The sequence below is a fragment of the Camellia sinensis genome, chromosome 3 (assembly GCF_055761805.1).
Source record: "Camellia sinensis isolate YWXY chromosome 3, ASM5576180v1, whole genome shotgun sequence".
In the NCBI taxonomy this organism is placed as follows: Eukaryota; Viridiplantae; Streptophyta; class Magnoliopsida; order Ericales; family Theaceae; genus Camellia; species Camellia sinensis.
In genome coordinates, this window is record NC_138963.1 from 31588318 (window position 1) to 31613589 (window position 25272).

General features: G+C 33.5%; 1 protein-coding gene across 1 annotated transcript; it reads right to left on the bottom strand.

Annotated features, from left to right (window-relative positions):
* Positions 1–697: 697 nt before the first annotated feature.
* LOC114323994 (uncharacterized) lies at positions 698–20317 on the bottom strand. Its single transcript, XM_082919453.1, has 10 exons — positions 19872–20317; positions 5081–5275; positions 4686–4967; positions 4313–4347; positions 4140–4229; positions 3610–3763; positions 3129–3529; positions 2792–2945; positions 2122–2711; positions 698–2024 (listed from the first exon to the last, which is right to left on the bottom strand). Exons 1-10 carry the CDS (start codon positions 20182–20184, stop codon positions 1164–1166), a joined length of 3075 nt encoding a protein of 1024 aa, XP_082775579.1. The 5' UTR covers positions 20185–20317; the 3' UTR covers positions 698–1163.
* Positions 20318–25272: the final 4955 nt, after the last annotated feature.

The following is a 25272-nucleotide window of genomic DNA, read 5'->3' on the forward strand; positions in this document are numbered from 1 at the left end:
GAGCCACTGAAGATTTGTCCGGTCATTAGGATTAGATGAGATACACGCAAACAAGTCTAGATGATTGGTTATTAAAAAAAATGTCATATATTTTAAATTGTTTATATTTTGAGAATTTTCATTTTACTACTATCTTAACTCAAGAAGAGCCAATTCCCTATATAGGTTTAATAATCAGGGTTAGAAGCAACAGTCGAACACTCCAATTTCAACATCCCAAAAGGAGAAAATTCAGGCAAACAGCATGTTAAAAGCTCATTGGCTAGAATATATAGGACAAAAGAGACGAAGAATTGTTCTTAACAGTCCCATATCATCAATTTACGAGCAAAAGGCGTCTTAAATAATATTGTCTACTCCCAAAAAACGACGGAGCAAAGTGTCAAAACTAACTCACTGGTCCCTTCCAACACTGAGAATCCACTGAGCAAGATGAGTTAAATATGGCTCGGCTTGAGAACTGCTGCTCAAAATTGGCCCGAGACTCAAGCTCAGAATTAAATTCCCTCTCAAATTTCCTGCAGATTATTCACAGCATATTAATGAGAGAGAGAGAGAGAGAGAGAGAGAGAGAGAGAGTTGCACTAGTGATTTATCCTTACAGATCAGAATCAGTGACTGCTGCATTTTCAGTGGCTAACTTCAGTGACTGCTGCATTTTCAGTGGCTAGCTTCAGTGCCTGGAATGTCAATGGATTTAATGATGTTCTATATTACCTTAATTGCTTTGCTCCACGTTAATATGTGCTAAGCATACACTAACATTCAAATCTCAAAACAGTTGAGAAATCCAACACATTTATTATATCTGATCTGACAAATAGTATGTGTTTATTCAGGAACAATTTTTCCTATACAAGGACTATGAACTCCAATCCAATTAAACTCTTGCACAATCAAAAAATACTAAATGACAAGGTTGATCGGACAATTTGCTAATATATGGGAAGTGTTCCCAGAAGAACCAACTTAAAGATTAATAAACTCAGGTGAGAGAAATATAGAACAGAGACCCATGCCTTGAAATGTTAATCCTAGGTTCAGATAAATAAATAAAAAAAATTCTGATCTCCAATGCCATGTAATGGAGTGTTTTGACACCTTTTCCACTGCCTTGTCTACTGTTGATTCTGATTCTGTTATAAACCTGAATTAATCTGCTGCTACATGGGAGCAGAATTTTTGTCCGCCAATGGAGTTCTTGTGCTGGGCATGAACTCAACTGTCGTCGAAAGAGAGAGTGGTCCAGTCTTTGACAGCGTATTTGGTGAAACCTGCTGGCGGGGAAAAAGGTACTCCTTAGAGAAGGATGATGAATATATGGGGGCTCTGTCATTTTCAACGAAATTGTCACCAAGGTGGGAATGAGAGCAACCCCTCTTCCCTTCGAGCTCTATCACCACGCCCCTGTTGAGATCAATGACCTCCAAACATCTATTTAAACCATTAACATGATCTTCAAAACTAGGTATGTTTTCTTTTTCGTTGTCATGAAGTGAATGAGGGTCATTCTTAAGAGGGCGCCTGCTGGCCCCTTCATGTTCTTTCGTCATTGGCCTCTTGTTCTCTCCACCCATTTCATTTTTCAATATCCCTTCTGCTCTTTTCCTTTCTGCCTTCAAACTAGAATGCAGGCCTAGTTTTTTTGAATTATGTCCCCCATCAATAACTTTACTAGATCTTGAGCAATTTTCTTTGCACAATTGAGGAGATGTATCAGTCTGACCTTTTGAAGTTTTCCCTGGTAAATTTCTCGAGGTTGGGGACGTGCTGGACATTTTTGGGGAATTTTTATCTAGCTCTTGATTCTGTGCTGCATATCTGCGAATGGCATTCAAAGAAGGATTTATCACTCCATTTTGCACAGAACCAAGCTTTGTATCCTCATTCTCTAGTAAAATTCTAGAAGTCTGAAGTTTATCCGGCCTTTTTCTGTTTGTCACCCCACTGATATTAGGCAAAGCACTCTGCGCTCCAAAATGAAACTGGAAATCTCTACCTACCGTCGACAACATAGCTTTGTCCTGCCAAAGCAGATAAGCTTTACTTGATTGAAATACTGACTTCACAAGGTAATACTCATAACATAGAACTAAACAAATTGGAAGAAAATAAAACTACCTCATCAAAGAACCCAATCCTTGGTGATGGCATTCGGAGACCCGAAGGTTTGAAATTTCTGGTCGATTTTGCAAGATCATTAGCAGTTCCCCTAACTACTTCAAGACACAGATTTGGAAACCTTGTTTGATGACTTTCTTGATCATCGAAACATTCATCATGTGGGAAACTCTGAAAATTTAATGCTTGGGTGGCTCCTCTGGAAGTACTGGTATGAAAACTGACCTCTAAACAGTTGGAGCTTTGGTTGGCAGTTGATGATGATTCTGAGGACCATCCATCAATGGAGCTAGCAGGTGATTCATAAGAAGAATGGTTTGACATGGACAATGAAGGGGTTGACAAACCAGGATTTTCCAACACAATTTTGTCTCCTAGTGAGCACCTAGGAGGAGTCTTGGAGGTTGAACCAGAGGCAGCAAGTCTACTTTTCCTGGAATCTGCTTTTCTTCTCGAGTTTGAGGAAGATTTCAACGACGAAGCACTACTGGTAGTGACAGAAACTGAAGAAGATGATTCAAGGGATGTTGTAGAGCTAGTGGAACATGAGTTTCCCAATCCAGATTTCTTGGATAATATAAAATCTTTCCCTGTAACAGTCAATGCATTTTGATGTCAATTCCATTAGAAGTGGAAGAAAGGAACTTTTAAATTATATGAAGGTTCTTACCAGATCCAAGGGTTGCAACTTTATTTCCGATTTTGACATGGTCCGCACCTAAGGAAATCTTTTTTCTTTGTCCTGCTGGCGCCATGTTCATCCTACTTAATATCTTCGGTGACTTACGAGGAAACAAATTAACTTCACCATTCTTTTCAGCATCCTGTATTGATCAAATTAATTTGAGTTAGTTAATTCATATCCTAGAGTTAAGTTTCATTTCCTTACACAATCTTGTGTTTACATATCCAACAAGTTAGACTACCAAATGCTGGACAAAATTGTAACTTGTAAGTAACAAATAATAATACTCAGAACTAAACAAATTGGAAGAAAATAAAACTACCTCATCAAAGAACCCAATCTTTGGTGATGGCATTCGGAGACCTGAAGGTTTGAAATTTTTGGTCGATTTTGTAGGATCATTAGAAGAATGGTTTGACATGGACAATGAAGGGGTGGACAAACCAGGATTTTCCAACACAATTTTGTCTCCTAGTAAGCACTTAAGAGGAGTCTTGGAGGTTGAACCAGAGGCAGCAAGTCTACTTTTCCTGGAATCTGCTTTTCTTCTCGAGTTTGAGGAAGATTTCAACGACGAAGCACTACCAGATGGAGAACAAGAAGCTGATGAATCATTACTGGTAGTGACAGAAGCTGAAGAAGATGATTCAAGGGATGTTGTAGAGCTAGTGGAACAACATGAGTTCCCCAATCCAGATTTCTTGGATACAATGAAATCTTTCCCTGTAACAGTCAATTCATTTTGATGTCAATTCCATTAGAATTGGAAGAAAGGAACTTTTAAATTATATGATTGTTCTTACCAGATCCAAGGGTTGCAACTTTATTTCCCATTTTCACATGGTCCGCACCTAAGGAAATCTTTTTTCTTTGTCCTGCTGACACCATGTTCATCCTGCCTAATATCTTGGGTGACTTGTGAGGAAGTGAATTAGATTCACCATTCTTTTCAGCATCCTGTATTGATCAAATTAATTTGAGTCAGTTAATTCATATCTTAGAGTTACAGTTTCATTTCCTTACACAATCTTGTGTCTGCATATCCAACATGTTAGACTACCAAATGTTGGACAAACTTGTGACTTGTAAGTAATAAATAATAATGCAGCCTTTCAATTTGAGCAATCGAGCTGAACACTAATGCATACTAAATACTAAAAGGAACTATATAATCTCATTGTCTTCGATTTATACATGCCTGGACAAACTTGTAACTTGTAAGTTATAAATAATAATGCAGCCTTTCAATTTGAGCAATTGAGATGATGAACACTTATGCATACTAAATACTAAAAGGAACTATATAATCTCATTTTCTTCGATTTATACATGCCTGGACGATTTGTGGATGGACAACCTCCTTAACTCTTTTTGATCCTTGCATATAGACGCTTTGCCTTCTAGAAGTTGGTGTGGATTTCACCTGATATTTAGATACAAGAGAACTTAATTTCTCAATAAATGCTAGAACAATTACAATGAAAGACTACAATCAATAGCACATACCCTATTTCGAGGGATGTCATCAAGTTTCTTCAAGGCTGAAAAGAAGCAACCATAGATACTGAGCATAGATTTGTGATAAACAGATGCATAAAAAGGGAGACCATATAACATTTTTTACAAGACACTAAGGCTAGGTACCAACCTCCTAAACACAAGATATTATGCTTACTAAGCCTAAGAGTAAGAAAAGAATTTAGGACAAGTGAGGTTTCAATATTTCCTGCTGCAACAATAGCGGAAGGCCTGATTACCCATTAAATCTCTTTGGGATACCTTAAGTGCAATCACATTGCAATTCACATACAAAATGAACAGGAAAAAATTTCTTCTTCCATTCACAATAAGATTTGTTCTGAATTTGCAATATACTTACAGTGGGTTTCCCCTTTGTGGGCTTTTCCGACTCTTGATTTGCAAACTGACTTGCAAATATCGGACATTATATTGGATTTCTCAATGGATGCTCTTATTTCTTCAAACAAATCAACCTCAGTGCTTTGGTTGCTGTCCAAAGAGAAGTCATCACCATCTAATATAGATTCTGAGTCTGCATATCTCCACGTACACAGATCTTCTTGAGTTACGGGTAATAGGTGAGCTTCAACCTTCTCAAATCCTTTATTTATAATAAACAACTCTTCTGGATCTAGAAGTCCTAATCACGCATGAAGCATTAATGACTTCGAATTTTAACTTGCTCTAACCATATGAAATGAGTTAACATTGGCAGAAGGCACCAAATATTTTAGATTTCTTGTAAAAGCATACCTGCACTAGTGAAAAAAGCAGTATCCCAATCTAAACTTTTGCGCAAGTTGCTTGCTCTTCCCAACTCAGTGGATTCATGAAATAAGACCTTTTGCTCCCTTTGCTCGAGTATTTCTACTGCATTTTCAGGTTCACGAGAATCTGTGATTCCAAATAGCTTGAAACCTTCTTGCTCATCTATTTTCTCCAACACTACTATGAAAATGAATTCAAGAATAAAATGTTTCAGGCTAAAATTGAAAATGGAAGAATGTATCTGTTCAAGTAACTGCAGAATTGTTCCTAATGTTGATGCAGAAACTAAGATCAGTTGGTGGTTTTTCCATGCAGCCTAAGCAAATTAGAGTCCTTTAGATATTGATGTGTTAGTTATCAGGAATTAGGAGAGTCAAAGATGATGCAGAACTATGAAATATCTCACAAATAAAATCATATCAGAAATTCAGACCTACCATAAGGGAACTACTGTAAAATATTAAGGTTCTTAAAATTTTGCTCCCATCCCCGAAAGTAACTGAAGAATTAGAAACACAGGTCTATTCTAATGGATTGATTATTAGTCTTAACACTATGATAAACAATAAGACATGAAAATTAGGATTAGAATATAAACATGCCTACATGGAGCAGAGAAATATCATTCACGTACTATATAACCTACAATTAGATTATTACAGAGCATTTCTTCCAATATACTTGTGTCATCTCACATTAAGACATAAGTACAAAGTATTGTATTGGCGGAGATTAGGTGACTAGTTACAATTTATAAAGCATGGCTAGAGGGATACATCAATACAAATTCTGAAAAAAGTAGGATATGGATTATGTTAAAGGATACGACCATAAATAACAATATATATAAATTAAAAAGTAATTGCCATAACTCTTTTAGGATAAACTATTTTTCTCTATTTATCCATAATTAGGAAACACTCTAATTTTGGCGAAGCTGAGTCAGACTTTAGATTTCTAGAAAAAGTTGAATAAAAATTGATTAATTTATTCAGATGGTGATAATTAATCAAATCATTTGAGAGTCACATAGTTATTTTATATACACAGTTACATAACCACAATGAAGTATGTAAGCTCTCTACTTCCAATCGCATGTAACTCCACTATCATCAAGAGTTGCAATACTTCCCTACGATGTATTCAAGCACATCAAGTATGTGTTGACTTTCTAGTCTACCAAATAGTCTTAATTTCAAACTACTAGAAGTCACGGCACGCAAAAATATTCAAAGTGTAGTACTGGTAGAGATTAAGTGACTAGTTGAATCTATAAAGCATGGAATGGGATACATGATAGGGGTATGACACAATATGGATACATCGATACAAATTCTGGAAAAGTAAGATATGGATTATGTTAAGGATACGACAATATATAAACATATATAAATTTAAAAAGTAACTTTGTGAAGATTGTTTTTCAAACTACTAGGAGTCATAGCAAGCACAAAGTGTGCATAAATCATTGAAAGACAATAACAATTCTAAATAAAAAATTTATGGTATAAATGAAATGTTACCAGAAATGATGCCATAAATTACTTCAAAAGATCAGCAACCCAATAAATTTTTTTAAAAAAATGGACAAAAAGAAAAATAAAAAAGAAATCAACAAAATATTCAAAATGCCTGTTAAATTTTATGTTTAAAATATTATCAATTTTTGTGTTTTTTTATTTTTTTTCATGGGATAATAATACCATCATCAAATTGAAGTTATTTAATCTCTTTGTAACACATTTGACATAGGAAATTAATAACAGTGAAAGAAATGAAAATTATAGACAGATAGATCACTATATCTAGCTAAGCATATAGCGACATTGACTATGAAAAGCTTCATACACAACATCACACAAAAATAAATCAAAATAAATTTTATATATATACATACAATTTATGGTAGATGTATATGTACGTAAAAATGACGAAAAATCTTTTAAGTGATGTCATTTAAACCAAGGTGGTGGTGATAGTATAAAATTATTGAGCAAATCCAAGGAGATAATTGAATGTTCTTCTTCTCTATAATATTGGTTTGGCGGAATTGGAAAGTCTATTCCTCTTTGATAGAGCAAATATATATATTCCTCGTATGGTACTTCTGCATACGCACCGACCGGGTACACAACACATACCCAAGCTTTTTCTTTTCAATTTTTGGCGTACCCAGACGTACCTAGTATATACCCAAGCCGTACCGTACCTCAGTTGAAATAATATTTTCTTCTACTGAAGAGATAAAACTCCTTTCACTAGACTTCATTTTTATTTTTTGTTTTATACTTAGCATGATTTTAAAATTAAACTATGGTTTGAAAGTTATTTAATATATTGACATTTAATTTTGATTTATACCTTTACTTTTGACATTAAATGTTAATTGTAGGTTGAACCTTAACAAATTAAATCATTTAATTAATTTTTGCATTACTCAAAATTAAAAATAAATATTTTTTTACAAGCGTACCAAGCCTTACCCGCGCCCTATTTTTAAAAAATTTTACCATATAGATGTACCCGTATCGTACCAGTACTAGTATTCATATTCGTACCTGTACCCATGCTTCATAGGCAACAATGACTATGAAAAGCTTCATACACAACATCACACAAAAAAAGTCAAAATAACATTTATATATACATACAATTTATCATAGATGTATATGTACGTAAAAATGAAGAAAAGTCTATTAAGTTGTAAGACACAGATGACGCAGCGGGTAAAAGGATTCAAACCATACCTTGCGTAAAAGAATTCAAAACGAAGAACCTTGTTGGTAAGTCACGTGCTTGACAACCATGAACTATGAACACCCAGCAATGGAGTGATACTACAGTATGAGCATCACCGACACTAGTCACAGTGCAAAGGCTGGATCGTTCTCTGATGGGAGAGAGTTAGAGAGAGAGTATAAGGAAAAAATGTTATGGGTAAAAAATCACATCACGTATATGATGTTCTATGTATTAAAACATATAATCAGATATATAACCATATATATCCATCTATCCATATCTCCTAAGGATAGGATAGATGTAGATAGATAGAGGGTTATCCTAACAAATAGGATAATCAGGAAATCAAATTCAAATTACATGGGTAATTTGAATGGGCCATGGGTCATGCCACATGGGCGCCCAAATTCGGGTCCAATACCCGACCCAATTTCCAACATCTCCCATTCGCACATGAGTTGGCATGATACTGCCACATCTCTATCTCAATCTCCCAAATATTGAACAATCCCATACTAGCCAATGAACCGTGCGACCGCAGAGAAACACTTGCATGTGAGAGCTCTATACTAGAAACTCAAAATGAGCCAGCATAGGGACATCAACCCAAAAAATAGAAATGGTGTCTCATATACCCCAGACCCATCTAATTACACCGGTCCAAAAACATCTTTAATCCCTCAAAAGAGCATGCTTGACCCTCTCAATTCTTGCAATATATTCACTCTCAATCCGCCTCTCATACAGAGCGATGTGAGTTGCCGGCAGTGAATACTAGATGATCTTCCCCTTGCCCTTATGCCATTTAGTTTAGGATTGACCGTTTCCCAGTGATGTCCCTTAAGGCCGAATCATATATGACCGCAAGCAACATACCAAAGTAGCAGAACATCAACCCCTTACCTTGTGACATAGTTAAAGGTCACAAAAGGGTACACAAGTGAAAGTCATATCAATAATGACACGTAAGACTCACACAGTGAGAAAACAAGGATCCATTCTCTCACCTCATTACTCAGTCGCCAAGCACATGGAGTATGAATACATGCTACGGTGGAGTAACTCCTCCAAAAGAGTGACGTCATACTCGATACACCGTACAGATCTTAGTCTAGTCTCTTTCTAGCTACTAACCCGAATTCTCTATTTGCTCGCCTTCCAGGCACCAAATGAGATCTCGCATCTGGCTAATCATAGCAGGCACAACATGGAAAGTGGATACTAACATCCATGTCTGGTGCTTAACACAACCTCATCTTGGTTGTAACCAAGGCGACATATATAGTGGATAATTTAAGCCTCTCTTGGCTCCAAATTAAAATAAACCACTAATCTCATCCTTACTTGCTCCCAAGCACAAAGGGTGATTGCTCATGTGAATGAGCCAATCTTGCCTGCTGACGTCATCATCTACTAATCAATATGACACAAACCATAATAGTGTCAACATCCCATCATCTCACAACAAATAAGTGATTGATTTTAAAAAAAACACGACCACAATCTGCGCAATTCTAGATTCCAAGCATAAATCTTATCAGCACCTCTTGCGATAAGCATATACAACGGAATCCACCATGTGCGCCTCACATGAAGTGGTTCAAGATCACTACCTCTTGCGCAATTACCTCTCTAAAGATATTTTGGTGACCAATCTACGTTCATTCAAAATGCGCCCAACTAGCGCAATGAATCTTACAAAGGGCAAATTTATACACTACCAGTAAAGCATCCTATCCACAGTCTAATGAGCAAGGTCAAGGTCTAAAACTACTCAGTTGACCATCTGAAGAGATAGCACTCATTATGCCGAATACGCCCACATAGCCCACAAAAAAACAATCAAGGAATATAAGTCATCTGTTTCTCCCAAAGACAATCCGAGGATTCACTTAATAGCTAAGGCTCTAGCTTTTACCCATAGGTAAGTCAATGGGTTTGCAATTTCGAATCTAGAATCATTCTAGGATATTCCTTATGTAAGTCATTAAAGACAAACCGAGAATTCTCCCAGAACAATCTCTAAGGATCTTACATCCGAGCATATAAATAACATCACCCATGTCCATTGTGTCTAAAGCAGAGGACTGCCAACCCTAGGTGGCGACAACCGTATAAATTCCTGGCTCATAATGACGAAGTAAGGAAAAACTTCTTTTGAACCATTGATCATGCCTCAGTGGTCTTCATCGATCATCGTTGGCCTATCATGGCTCGATGAAATCTAAGAACCACTATTTGGGTAACTATTTTAGGCCGTAAAAGATTTATTAAAACTAGCAATCCTTTTTGTGCTCCTAACTTTTCACTATAAAAGCAGAAGGTAAATCCCCACGGATCTACCTATCCAATTCTCCAACGAGAAGTTGGGTCACAGCGTCCACAAATCAAAATTTCGAACTCGTGTCAATCATAGCCTAAGTCAAAGTAACCTTACTCCCCAGGAGAAAGTCTTCTCATGGTCTACACCTTCCTCAATGGTGCAACTTTTCGGTATCTAGCGAGCCTTATGACTCAAAAAATGACTATCCAAATCGCGCATAACTTTAGAACAGTTTCGCGCCATAGCAGAAAGTCAACCAAATTATAGAAATGGTTAATCCTCAAAGACTTTGTCTTAAACTGCGCAACATTGATCCACTTTTCTAAAAGTAGGGGACTAGAGAGCCTTTGGCATTATCCTAGGCTCTTTATCATCTTGCCGAGCAATGATGAATGTTTCCCTCTCAATCACCTAGCGATGATGTGGAAAATTTTCACATTCTCTACCACGCAACTAAGAATGTAGAGTATTCTTCTCTAATGGAGTAATCCACTAGTAGGCACATCGCTCCCACTATCCCTAGGATATTGGAAATTCCTTTTCATTCTCAACTAGGCTACATAAACCGCTATACTTAGAATTTTCTATTTTATAGAGTTCCAAAACTCTATTCACGTCACCTTTACTAAGAAAACTTTATGTGACTTAGTTACACTCCCACAAGCACATGACCTGGAGGGTTTACATGACTGCATACAATAATGCGCCACATGACCCTAAGTTTTTACAAGACAACATACAATAATGCGCCCTAGATCTTTAGGTCTTAACTTCGCAACCTTAAGAGAAGTAAAATAAATATAAGCTGGTTGATGGTTACAGATCGCCCACAAATAGCTCTCTGCTAACTCATTACTTAAATGGAGTGTAAAATCTGATATGGAGGGCACTTAGTCAGGGATATAGGCAACAAACTAGTGCAATTCCCAATTGGGAAACATTTTGCGCCATCATCCACCTAACATAAACAATAGTTAATTCCTTATCTCTACTACACCATTGTGTTGTTGCTGAGTATTAGGAATAATCAATTTTCTAAGCATCCATCTCTCTTCACAGAGTTTTCAAAAACAACTCAAATAGATACTCGCCACCATGGTCAAAACTAAAAGCACAAAAGCTCTTATCTAATTGATCTCAACCTCGTGTGTAATGTCAAAAATCATCTCAAAACTTTTGACTTTTGTGAGATCAAATAGCCTTGACTAAGATGCGTATCGTAATCTATAAATGTGTCAAGATTGAGGCTAGCTATCATACCCTTACACATATCCAGTCACAAATATCATAGTGGACTAAATGCGCCAATACAAATGCCCTTCTGCAGCTTCCTACTTACTTGTGTGCAACCATTGCAAACAAAATTACACATTCACATGAGAGCAGGATGTCACAATCGAGTGGGCCCGAGAGGGCCTACTCAAACCATCTATGTCATCTTCTCGTTAATGTGATTAAGTATAATAAGCCACTAGTTCATGACTAATGTCATAAACTAATTCCAATCATTCTAATGTGTGAATTCTCAAAAACAAGTTTTAAAGGTTTTAGGCCCAACTAGGTAATGACTCACAACAAATTCAAGTTCACTAGATCATAAAAGGATGTTATGGAGATATCAAGTGCACCTAAGTTGCAAATTTAACTAGTAAGTGCTAATCCCCTGCACCTGCAAGTCAATTTTATTTTCCATACACTTTACTGCATCTAGTTGAAAGATGACGATACTCCTCTTGCCATCTCTGTTTTTCACTTCATAGTTACTTGCAATTAATTCTACTATCCACAAGAAGGAGAGAATAAGCTATCAATCTATGACAACTCTCGAAGTAACTTAAGCGCGAATTAGGCTAAAGAGTCTAATTCAACACAATACTCTCACGAGCCATGCATCAAATTCTTAGTCATAACAACCTTGTCCGCCTTGACCTTTTCATTACTATGTTGCAACGTTTGCTAAGTGGTAAACGTTATTCAAAAGCATTAGCCTAGCTAAAGAATCATACAAAGAAGCACCTCATCATGTCTCACACTCAAGTGTGGAAACAGTAAGTGTCCAGACTTAGACAAGTTGGCAATGCTAATAGATTTTGCAGTCACTGGGTGCTAATCTTTTCACTTAGTGTTAATAGATTTTTGCTGCTACTGAGCGCTAATCTTTTAACTTCAAGTGATACTTTAATGCACACTATTATAGTGCATGAAATTTTTGCTCCATCTACTCCCAACAGTTAGATAGAGAGCACAACACTGCTCATACTGGTTACTCGTCTTACACTTAATGACTAATTCATTTAAGCTCGCATTTCTTGGATGACGTGACTTTTGTATGTTACTTCATCCAATGATGCAACATTATTACAAGTTAAATTACAAAGTCAATCCGCGCAGCTCAATAGTCAACATCATGTACAAATCTATTGAGGGCTTACTAATTTCACAACTCCAAAACTCACCAATCAAAACTACGTAGCATGCCGCTAACCATAGCGCACACATCAGTTTTTATTGTGCCAAACAAAGCAACAAAACCACGGCGACTTTGAGTCATGTTTCCTTACTTTGGCTCAATTAAACTCTGACCTAAAGTCTCCAAGACTTTTTGCTCATCTAAAAAATAGGATTACATTGTTCACATTTGAACATCTCTACTAAGTTTAGGTCAACCAAATTAAATTCCATAAGCTAAGTCAATTTAGAGAGAAATTCGCATTTGGATTAATTTGATTAGCATAATATAATTTTGCTGCAAAAATCTAAATTAAATAGTGACAATATTACACAAGTCGCAAGATCGAAAATCCGCTATGCTCGTAATCATCTCTTGCGCCACATGTGACAATTATCCAAAAATTTAATTTAATTCATGCGCAAAATATTAGTTTTCGAGAGTAAATCTACAAAGATTTCTCTCAACCGAACAACCTCCCACTATGGCATGTCTAAAGCATGATAAAATATTCTAATTCCATACAATAACATCTTAATGTAGATTCACAATCAACTCACGCTATGTTACATTTAATAATGGAATTTAAATAAAAAACAATTATTCATGTTATTCTAATCACAACATATTAAAAACTCTCTAGGCAAAAAATAAAAATATGCTATGTTTAATATTCAGATTATGCCATAACAGAAAAAATATCACTTCTGAAACTTTTCTAGAATTTTTTGGTATTTTCTAGAATTTCAAATAATTAATAAATATACACAAAATCAGAAATAAATATTCCAGAATCTGGAAAAAAGAAAAAACCATACCAGTAAATAGTAAACCATTACAGTAGTCTACAGAAAAAATTTCAGCCCTAGAACTTAGTCATGCAACACCAGAAGCATTTTAAAGCAGAAATAATGAATTATTATTTTAGGAAAAATATTTTTATTTTCATAAAATTTTGAAAATTTTACAGTAGATTAAAAATTTAATTCTAAGTCTAACAGTAACAACCACGCTTAAAACAAAGCTATAACGAATTATTTATGACCATTTAAAGCAATTCTAGATTTAAAAAAAAAAAAACAAACAGCGCCTTACACCCAGTTGCCAAACTAGACAAGCTGACGCTGAAAACGGCACGGCTTGGCTGGGCGTGCGGCGCGAGTGGACAACGTGGCAGACGCGCGTGATGGCGCATGATAGCGCGTGGCCGCCGCTGACAGCGTTAGTTGGCACGTGAGGCACACGCATGGCCTTCCGATGTGTTTTCTGGTCCAATTTTGGTACTGCCGGACTCCATTTTCCAAAATAAAAACAATGGTGGTATCAAAAATGACATTTAACAAATATAAATAATTGAGTGTAGCACACTCTCTCTCTAATGAGAGTGGAAGTGCAGAAACTCTACACTTCATCTTCTTCCTTAAGCTACCAAAAACACAAAACAAACCCAAATTAGGGTTTATTTTTCCTCATCTACCGTAAGTCGGAATCAGGCTCATAATATACCATTTCGAAGGTATCGAAACAAGGATTCCAAATATATAATTTTCATAACATAAAAACAAAGCGTTTAAAACCAGCATGCAATAAAAGTTACGAAAAATTAAATATGAATCTCCATTTTTCCCAAAATCCGACCGTTGGATTTTCAAGAAACTTTGCAGATATATTCTACATGAAATATACTACAACATATGTAAATTTCAAGTTGATCGGAGAAAGTTCGAAAAAATATTAATTTTTCATGCATATATCACGTGTATATATATATAATTATATACCAATGTAAGATACATATTTTATGGCTCTGATACCAATGTAAGATACAGATAACGCAACAGATAAAAAGATTCAAACCATACCTTGTGTAAAAGAATCCGAAACAAAGAACTTTATTGGTAAATCACGTGCTTGACAACCATGAACTATGAACACCCAGCAATGGAGTGATACTACAGTATGAGTATCACCCACACTAGTCACAGTGCAAAGGCTGGATCGTTCTCTGATGGGAGAGAGTTAGAGAGAGAGAGTATAGGGAAAAAATGTTATGTATAAAAAACCACATCACGTATCTGATGTTCTATATGTTAAAATATATAATGAAATATACAACGATATATATCCATCTATCTCCTAAGGATAGGATAGATGTAGATAGATAGAGGATTATCCTAACAAATAGGATAATCAAAAAATCAAATTCAAATTACATGGGTAATTTGAATGGGCCATGGGTCATGCCACATGGGCGCCCAAATTCGGGTCCAATACCCGGCCCAATTTCCAACACAAGTGATGTCATTTAAACCAAGGTGGTGGTGATAGTATAAAATTACTGAGCAAATCCAAGGAAATAATTGAATGTTCTTCTTCTCCATACTATTGGTTTGGAGGAATTGGAAAGTCTAGTCCTCTTTGATCAAGAAAATATATATATATATATAATACACACAGAGACAATGTACTTTGCAACTCTGTTTTTTCCACTTCAACAAGAAACTGAATGACAATCATTATTTAATCAAAGACCCAACCCACCTTGAGGCCTTTAAGCAAAAATGTTATCCTTCAAGTTGCAACACTAGTAGAGGCAAGAAAACACTTGATCTATAATAGCACTTGCACCACAAACATCCTCCAATTCATATAGGAAACCATTTTATTTGAAAGAGAGAGTTGGCAAGTGAAAAGCAGTTTCGGGAGAAGTTGTCAGGATGTGAATTTGTGGGAAGTTGATTTTAATGTTTCTAAGTGGAAAGGAGTTTGTGAGAATTTTGATTATTGCCCCATAACTTGATAGAGGGAAAATAATACTCAACTTCAGTACATGATCAACACCAAAATGAGCCCCTTTATATATTAATATTGATAATATATTCATATAAGATATATTGAGGGTTCATTATGTCCACTCAAACTTGGACCAAATTTGACATGCTTTATTCTCAATGTTTCCCAATTCTTCTTACCTGGAAACTACTCTTGTATTTATCCTAACAATTACTCTAATGCTATGCAAGAAATACTCAACTTTCAAAATAAGTTCCATGATTTAGACGATGCGGAACGTGATATGTGGATTTTATTTATTTGTAATTTTTTTTTAATTTATGTTTATTTATTTTTTTATTAATAATTTAATTAAAACCTTAGTATATTTAGTTACTTATTTTATTAGAGATTAGGCTTCCAAATAATATCATGATTTACTTCGTTATTTTTAATTAGGGTTTCCTACGTTGCCTATATATATGGCTCTATGTAATAGTTTTCAGTTAGCTTTGAGATAATAATATTGAGTAGTTAAAGGTTTTGACCGTTGTATCCTTCTCTCTTCTAGTTCTTCTCAAAACTTTTTGAACTTCTCTTTTAGATCAATTCTCCACATATTCTGATTTTAGGATCAATTGAATAGCCAATTTAGTACTTGATTGAAATAAAATAAAATAAATTTCAAATTATAGATACATTTAAGAAGTATCCAATAGGTTTATGCTAGTATCCAAAAAGTATTGATACTTGATACAAATACAACTCTCATCTAGAAGTATCTGTATTTCATAGGTTGCAATGAATGTCAAATCTGGAGGAGAGGGACTCCGAAATCCGAATCAAATTGGGTGGAAGAAGTTCAGGTGAATGCTGGAATCTTTCCCAAACCCTAGAATGTTTGGTTTTGAAGAACATATATATATATATATATAAACAAGTAGATACTAATATACTATCTAATCAAAGTTTGATTCTTTGATTTTGCTATTAATACCCACAAGCAACTTAACCCTTCAAGTACAATTTAAAGTCTTTCCCTTACATCACACAGGTAAATGACAAAACTCCAATAGATATTTTTTTCAAAAATAAATAATAATAAAAATTAAATAATCCAATCGAGATCAAGAAAAGCAGTTCCTTTCATACAAGAACATGTCACAATTCACAAAATCAAGCTTCATCAAGATTTTCACAATTAACAAACATCAAAATAAATCCTCAAACCCTAAACTTCGTTTAGTTTCGGAATGAATTGGAAATTTGAAACTTGTATAACAATTGTATATAACCGAGATAAACAAACACAAACATAGATATTGACGTAACTACATATAAGAAGGAAGATAAAGGAGAACCTAAAAGTCGAAAGTCTTGGAAGCTATCGCAAATAAGCAGCAATAAGAAAATAATTTTCTAAAGAAATATCGAAATATTTTAAAAACAAACCAAACAAAACCATAATATTTTCAAATATTTTTAGCATTTATTCTAAAAGCACATATTAACTAGACTCTTGTAATAAATAAATGATAAAGAGTGATGTTAGGGATCCCAAATAATCTACTAAATTTTATGCCAAATCTCTTACATGTGTGAGTTTGTGTGGGTTTGGTAGATTATTGGGGGTCGTAACATTTTCCAATAATAAATATAATTTTAAAATATACTACAAAACAAAAAGGAGAATTTACCCTTAAATCCTATATGGGGGAGTGTTGATCCATTTAGTCCTAAGAATTTTCTTATGGACTGATTGGTCCTAGTTTTTTTTTGAAAAGGCGTATCTCTTGACTAGAATACCCTTTTTAATGATACATTTTGGGAACAAATTGCTGGGTGTGTGAGATTTGGTGGAGTGTATCACGGTGGATGTGGATTTTGGCATTTCGGGGAGTGAACAGGAGTCTTTTTACTAGTGTGTTTTTCTAGAGACGGTGGTGTTGCATTTGCTCGGGTCTAGAAGAATGACTCAAGGTATGTACATTTTGGTCGATTGTTCTTTATGTGCAGGGGTGTGATGTGATTTTTTAGTTGGATAGGGGGGTGGGTATTGTTATTGGTTGGGGGGCCATTTTTCATGTTTGTCGTGTGTTGTGTTAATGGTGGGTGTTTATGTGTAATGTGGGTTTGTTTGGTGGTTGATCGATTGTGGTTTTCTACACGGGTTGGCAATTTTTTTCGCATTCGGTGGTCTCGATGTGTCTATGTTGGTTTACTGATGCATGTTAGCATGTTTGGTCATCATGGTGGTTTTGTTTCAATCTAGGTTTCATTTTTTTTTTTTTTCAATCAAGAAGTTAACTGTAATGGTGTCTAATTCAAAAAAATTATACATTACCATAATGTGTAATGTATGGAATGTGTGATGGCCATGTGTTTGTTATGCGCAGGTATGGATGCTGGGATTTTGTTGTTGTGCACGTATGACAAAACCAATGCTGCTATTCGGTTGCATGATGCATCGACGTTCGAGAGAATCGTTGATGTTGTTTGTGGGAAGTTTGATGGGTTGGTGCCGGGTCTGGTATACATGTTGTTCGACGTACCTGGTTACAATAAGTTCAAGGTGGATCGACGTTTGAATTCATCATTTCCATATAACGACTGTATACTGATGTGTAATACACATATGTTTGTATCATGTTGACAACGAGTTGAATAACATATTCTTTGTCATGTGCATTGCAGTGTACTTAGGTTATGACTGTACAGGACTTGCTCACCAAACGTGAAAAACATTGTTCCATTCATGGACTCAATAATTGTTATCACTCTCCATAAACACACTTCCAATGTAAACGTGTATGCCTTAACGATTCCTTACATACGGAAACAATTAATACAACCTCACAAGCTTATGGAAGACCCAATAATACATTTTCAAAGAAGCGTGACGGAACACATAATAACCAATATAACATTTCCCATCAAAGACCTACACAACTATCGCAAATTTACGAATCACATACAAACAACACCTACAACAACACATCAGCCACCCATTCCGACCCATACTGATTTAAAAATAAGAACACATTAAAACGATAAAAAACGCTAGAAAACCTCGACAGAACAATGTCCATACACATTGACAATATAACCACTACTCCTTATTTTCATATCGTTCAACGACACAGTTGAGTATGGTGTTAATGCCGCGTTATATAAGCAGATCCAACACATCTACAGTTCCACAACACATGACACTACACCTAGGTTGGCCAACATGTAATGCCAAACCACATAGACATTAAGATCACATAACCAGGACCACATTTTGGATATATGGTTTAATGTGTATGTGGAATTCTCATATATCACCCATTAACATCACAATGCTATTGCAAAATGTGCCACCGGATAATACCCCAACCTAAAAGTGAAAGAGAAACACAAAATGGTTGATCCTACCAAAAAAAAAAAAAACCACACACATCAACACAAGATTGAATAACAGACGACGTTGCCAAACAATCTAAACCCAACAAAATTTAGAAATCTAACAGTGGTGGACCAAATACCAAGCACAAACCACAAAAAAGGCATACAACATCAGTATTAAACCCCAACGTTACAACCCCTAACTCTACGCTAGCAAACCCTATCAATAGGCCTCCCATTCCCGACTCCTTTTCAAATAAACATCACTAACTTGGTGGTGGCATCGTCATCTCCGCAACACCCATTCAACAATACAAATTCAACGTCTGCTGGCTCTAACACCCAATCCCCCGTTCACACAATGTAGGGTTTCTATATCCTAATGTGCCTCAATCTCACGACTTCTGGAAGTTGCAACGAAGAACATTGGAACCCAATGTCATATTAACGACGCAACAATTCAACATTGGGAATACAGAATCTTTCCTACCCTAATAGTGTGAGATTCGATTGCAAAGGAGGAAAAACACAAAAAATCTATAGTGAGCTTGGTGTAAATGTGTAATTTCAGCCTATTGCAAAATCCCACATTCACCCTTTGTTTTCCACACACACGTGTTCTGCCCCCATCCCTTAAAAGTAATTTCACTTATAATAGGACTTTTGGGTCCATAAGAAAAACCTAGGGACTAATCAGTTCACAAAATCTAAATTTAGCATTTATTGGTACTTCACCCAAACAAAAATGACGAAATAATATAATAAGGTGAGATGATATGATTGTAAATGATCCAAATTAAAAATAAATAAATAGGATGAATCATCTTATTTTGAGCTCACATCAAAATATTGGACAATTCAATTCTTTACAAAATAAATAATTAGAAACATAAAAATTGAATATAAAATTAAACAGAACCCTTTTACATGAGATGAATCACACTTTTTATTAATCCTACATCAATTCAGGCACATATTTTTGTGCAGGTAGAATAATTATTGTTTACAAAGGTCAGTGACAATCTTAACTAATAAAAAAATATGTATAATTATTAGGGTTTAAATTAGCAAAATGGTAAATGATGGTTTTAGATTATACTAACCAGAAATACCGGCGGTGCAGTAAACAAGGACGAAGATCATGCCGCCGAAGGCCCATGCGATGCCGAGGATGCCGACACCGCCACACTGGTCAGGGTTCTTGATGGGGTCAATCTGGCTCTTGTAGCCGATGACGGTGAGGACGGTGATGTAGAGGAAGAGAAGTGTGGCTATGAACTCTGCAATGATAGCTCTGTAGAACGACCATTTTGTCAGCTCCACCACGTCCACTAGCGGAGCTGGAGGCGGGTCGTGGTAGTCCTTCGCTGAGATCTCCTGCTCTGTTACTACTGTTTTCTCAACTTCCTTTGCCATGCTAACAAAAGACCCTCCGTGTGTAGAGAGAGAGAGAGAGAGAGAGAGAGTGTGTTAATGTAGGATGTGGAAGGTGAGGAAGAGAGGGGTAGGTATTTATGGGGAGAGAGAGAGAGAGATTTTGGGGAGAGAGAATTTTGGACCCGGTTTGGAATGGTGTTCAATTCCACCGCTTTATTTGGGTCGGATGTTTGTTTATAATTTCCAAAGTTAATTCACGCTCAGTTTTGAAAAGCTTTTTTCAAAGGCGGAAAAATTTAGATTAATTGGTCGTCCGGTCGATTAACTAGAATAATAAAAATATTTTTTTATTTTTTTATTTTTTTATTTTTATTTTTTTTGCAATTAACATATTTTAATTATTATATATTAAAAAAATATATTTTCCGAATTTTTAAACTTTTTTTATATATTTTAATAGAATTTTGAGTTGTATGTTTGGTTATGAGTTATAAGTTTTTGTATCAAATATTATATATCACATCAAATTTCCCTACTCAATTCAAAAACTCTAATTCCTACTCTCAAATCATAGGTAGAAAGCTCTACCAAACGCAACCTTGAATTTCAAGAGAGAATGAAGGTTGAATAATGAATTTAATTAAAGAATTAGTTATGAAAATTTTGGAAAGAAAAATAGATTCCAGAAAGAGAATTTTGAATTTCAAGAGAATGAAAGTTGATTAATGAATTTAATTAAGAAATGAGTTGTGAAAATTTTGGAAAGAAAAATAGATTGCAGAGAAGGAATTTTGAATTTCAAGAAAATGAAAGTTGATTAATGAATTTAATTAAGAATTGAGTTATGAAAATTTTGGAAACGGCTCATCTGACAAGAAAAATAGATACACCATCTCCAATCATTTATTAAATTTTTTATTTGATTTTAAATGAGTAAAAATTTGTTTTGATATGGGTTATTCCAATCTTTCATTAAATTTCATCAAAAGTTTTTCAAAAATTACTTGTTCATCTTAAATTTTATTATTCTCTCCATCCCACTCAAAATATAAGTCTTTTCTTAAAAATTAAGAACTAAAATAATATAAATTTCTTATTTTGTTCTCTTTTTTTTAATTTATTAACAATACAAAAAAGTATAATTATGATAATTGATATTTCCTAAAAAATGTACTGTGCTATCAAAGGATAATTTTGAAAATTAATTTTTTTAAATGTAATAATTGTATTACTAAAAAAAATTAAATTCTCCAAAATAGACTATTATTTTAGGACGGAATCAAATTTAAAAGAAAAAAACTTATTGAAAATTTAGTGAAAATTTTGATTCATCCTTAATTTGACAAAAAATTTGGCTGCGTTTGGAGAAACTCTCCAAACACATTTCCCTCCATTGATTTCAATGTAATATTTGTTTTAAGTTTTCAAATTATAACTCTGCACCCACTTTTAAAAACTTTTTTCTAAGCGAGAAAATTTGGCTAACCCGGACGTCCGACCGGTTGATCGAAACAGTGTTCAATTTTTATTTTTATTTTTGCACCTGTTATTTTTATATTTTAAATCAAAAATATTTTCAGAATTTTTTAAATTTTTTTTATAAGCCTTGAATAAGATTTTAGGTTATGTGTTTTTTAGTGATTTTTTTATTGTTTATTTTGTTTTATCTTTTATGACCTTTTTCAAATTTTTTCTAAAAAAAATTAAATAATTACATTCCATCTGACTAGACAAATAAAAAAAATATTAATATATATATATATATATAAAATTTACCCCACCATTTGATACCACTACAAAATTGAGTGAAGAAGATGAAGAAACTTCAAACCCCTTTCCAAGTATTTATTTTTGTGAAATTTCATTTATGAAATTGTTTGAAATTTGCTTGAAATTAGTTGAGATTCTTTTTGCTTTGTTTGAGATTGCTTGAAATTTCTCTGAAATTGTTTGATTATTGTCTTTGTAGTGATTGTTGTTGTTGTTTTCTAAATTTGTTATATATATATATATATGTTCTGTTTTTTTTTTTGGGGGGGGGGGGGTTTGCTCTATCTCCATCTCCAAAAATCTAGAAAATAATATTTTTATTATTATTATTGTATTGTTACTGGATTTTTCCCAATGTGTTTTTTTGTTCCATAGAAATTTTGGAGCCAAATTCTATTTATTTGGATGATGATTGCCAAACGTGTTGCCAAATTTGACAGAAGAAATGGCAATTGTCAAATTTAACAAGGATTATAGGAGTAAGATTTTTGGAGGCTATTGCTAAATTTTGGCAATGGCAACTCTAATAGTATTTTAACTATTAAAAAAATTGACATAAAAAATAGTATTTTAACTATTAAATTCCATGAAAAATATATTTTAAACATTTAATACAGATTTGGAGGTTACATGTGGGACTCGATGTCATTTTGGGATGGCTTTGGCAAAAGTTTTCCATTAGTTCAACAGACGGAGAGCGTAGATTGTGACATGGAATGGAATTGAAGATTTAAATTAATGAAATTAAAACTTTGGAGTTTAATTTGAAAAATATACAAAATCTTGAATTTTTTTTTATAATTTGTCCCAAATTTTTCTCTCTCTGCAAATTTAGGATCTAAACATAGTTTATGAAAGTGCTCCAATAAATAATTGAAAGCACAAAACACAAAAACAATGAGGCTAGAATGAACTCTCTGCAAACTTTGAAGTTTGTTAGATATATGAATTCATAAATTAAGAAGTGACTGATAAACCAGTGAAAACTATAATTTAAAAAAATAAAATAAAAATCATGAATATAATTAGTTGTTTATTAAAAAAAAAATTTAAGAACCCCATCTTTCCACACAAGCAGTGAAAAAAAAAATTAAAAACATTCATAGCATATGTTGTTTTTATTTGTTTTTAGGAAATACAAAAAAAAAAATTAATTTATTATACTTAACATTATCCTTCTTTAATTATCTCTTAAACCTGAACGCCACATTATTTCTTTATTTTTTTATATATATTTTCTTAATAAGTAAAAAAAGTCTCTTTTTTTTTTTGTTTTTTTTTGGACATTTCTCAAAACAATACTTTATTATGACAGATTATCTAGAGCCCTAATAGGCCAACTTTGTGACAGTGGTACTAGTCTCCTTGGTTACGTTTTCATTATTTTGGGGGTTTTCATTAGTTATAGGTCATGTTGAAATTTTGGATCACCTAATTATATTTACATATGTTATGCACGAGCATTTTTAATGACAAATGTTATAATAATATTACCATTGTTATAATTTAATAATTTCTCCAATGATCACATGCCATTTTGACAAATCTTAACAAACTTTCCTTCTAATTTTGTATGTGTTATTTGGATATAGCTTTTTTAGTGATTTTTTTATTATTTATTTTTTTTTATCTTTTATGACCTTTTTCAAATTTTTTCTAAAAAAAATTAAATATTTACATTCTATCTCCATCTCCAAAAATCTAGAAAATAGTATTTTTATTATTATTATTGTATTGCTGCGGGATTTTTCCCATTATGTTTGTTTGTTCCATAGAAATTTTGAAGTCAAATTCTATTTATTTGGATGATGATTGCCGAACGTGTTGTCAAATTTGATAGAGGAAATGGCAATTGTCAAATTTAACAAGGGTTATAGCAGTCCACTGGAGTAAGATTTTTGGAGACTATTGCTAAATTTTGGCAATGGCAGCTCCAATAGCTTGTCATTGGAGATGCTCTAATGTGTAAAAAAAACAAAAAACAAAAAACAAATTTTTTTAATATCTGACAATGTTCTTCTCTATGATTAATTAAAACATTCACATCAGTTTCAACAAATTTCGAACCAAATTCTAATTTAAAAAAACTAATTTCTTATTTTAATTAATTACTTTTTTAAATGTATCATTCATTAGGCTCTCTATTCTAATTCTATTTTATCATTCATTCCCTCAATGAAAAATATTCAAAAAAGTCAAAATAGTGGAGCTAAAATTTATCCACAAAAAAAAAAAAAAAAAAAAAAAAAAAAAAAATTGATAAACTATTCAATTGCCAGTAAATAGTGGTGTCTCAACAAGTTGAGGTATTGTAGCAGTCATAAATAATAACTAATCATGTAATTTGTTCGTTGAGTCAGATGGAGCATTGATTCATGATTTGCTAACTATATTTAATTAAAAATTTTAATTTATTGAGACTAGTGTGAATATTCTTACAAAACACAGTATTATGAGTTTCTATATGTTGGTGGTTGGCACTCATGATATTAATGGGCAATCCCCAACACTAGCTTTCTATGATTATTTTAAAAAGATGATTAAAAATTATTTTTTAACTTTTAATTCATTTTAAGTTATTTTATTTTTAATATTTTTTACACGTTTTTTTATAAAAAAAAAAATCAAAAAGTTAACTTTTAACTATAAGTAATGCTAGAGATCTCAAAAATTATATCAAAGTTTCTACCAAATGTCTCACATGGGTGTGGGACCTACATTAATCCACACAATGTGGGTCCCATGTGGATCCCACACCGATATGAGACATTTGGTAGAACTTTTAGTAGAATTTTTGAAGTCTCTAGCATTTTTGTTTAACTATAGATTATTTTAAATATTGACTATTCTAATAGATTAAAATAGTTATGTTTGAGAAGATTGTAATATTTTTTTGTAGTTGAATAGGATGTTTGTGAAAGAAAAAATAAAATAATTATGAATTTGATGTGATATTTTGTCTTATTAATTATTTTAGCATAGTTTATCTTTTAACACTATTTTAGTTCAAAAAATCAAAATTCCTTTTCAAAAGTTATTTAGAATTATTAACTTGTGGTTTGAATTTATTCTACTTATAATCTCATATTAAATGAATTCAATCTTAATCACAATCTTGTTATGTCGGTAGAAATTTGAGATTATTTTTTTGGGTAAACATAATTACTGACCCATAATTCGTACCCACTAAAATGAATTTTTTTTGTGTTGGGATTATTTGTGACATAATCTTTAAGTGTTGTAAAAAAATTATTATTATTACTAACGAAATTGACAATATTCTTCGGTTTTATTTTTTAGCCTAAACCCAATTTATATGGGACTTTTATTCAAATTTTAGATTCTTTAAATAATATC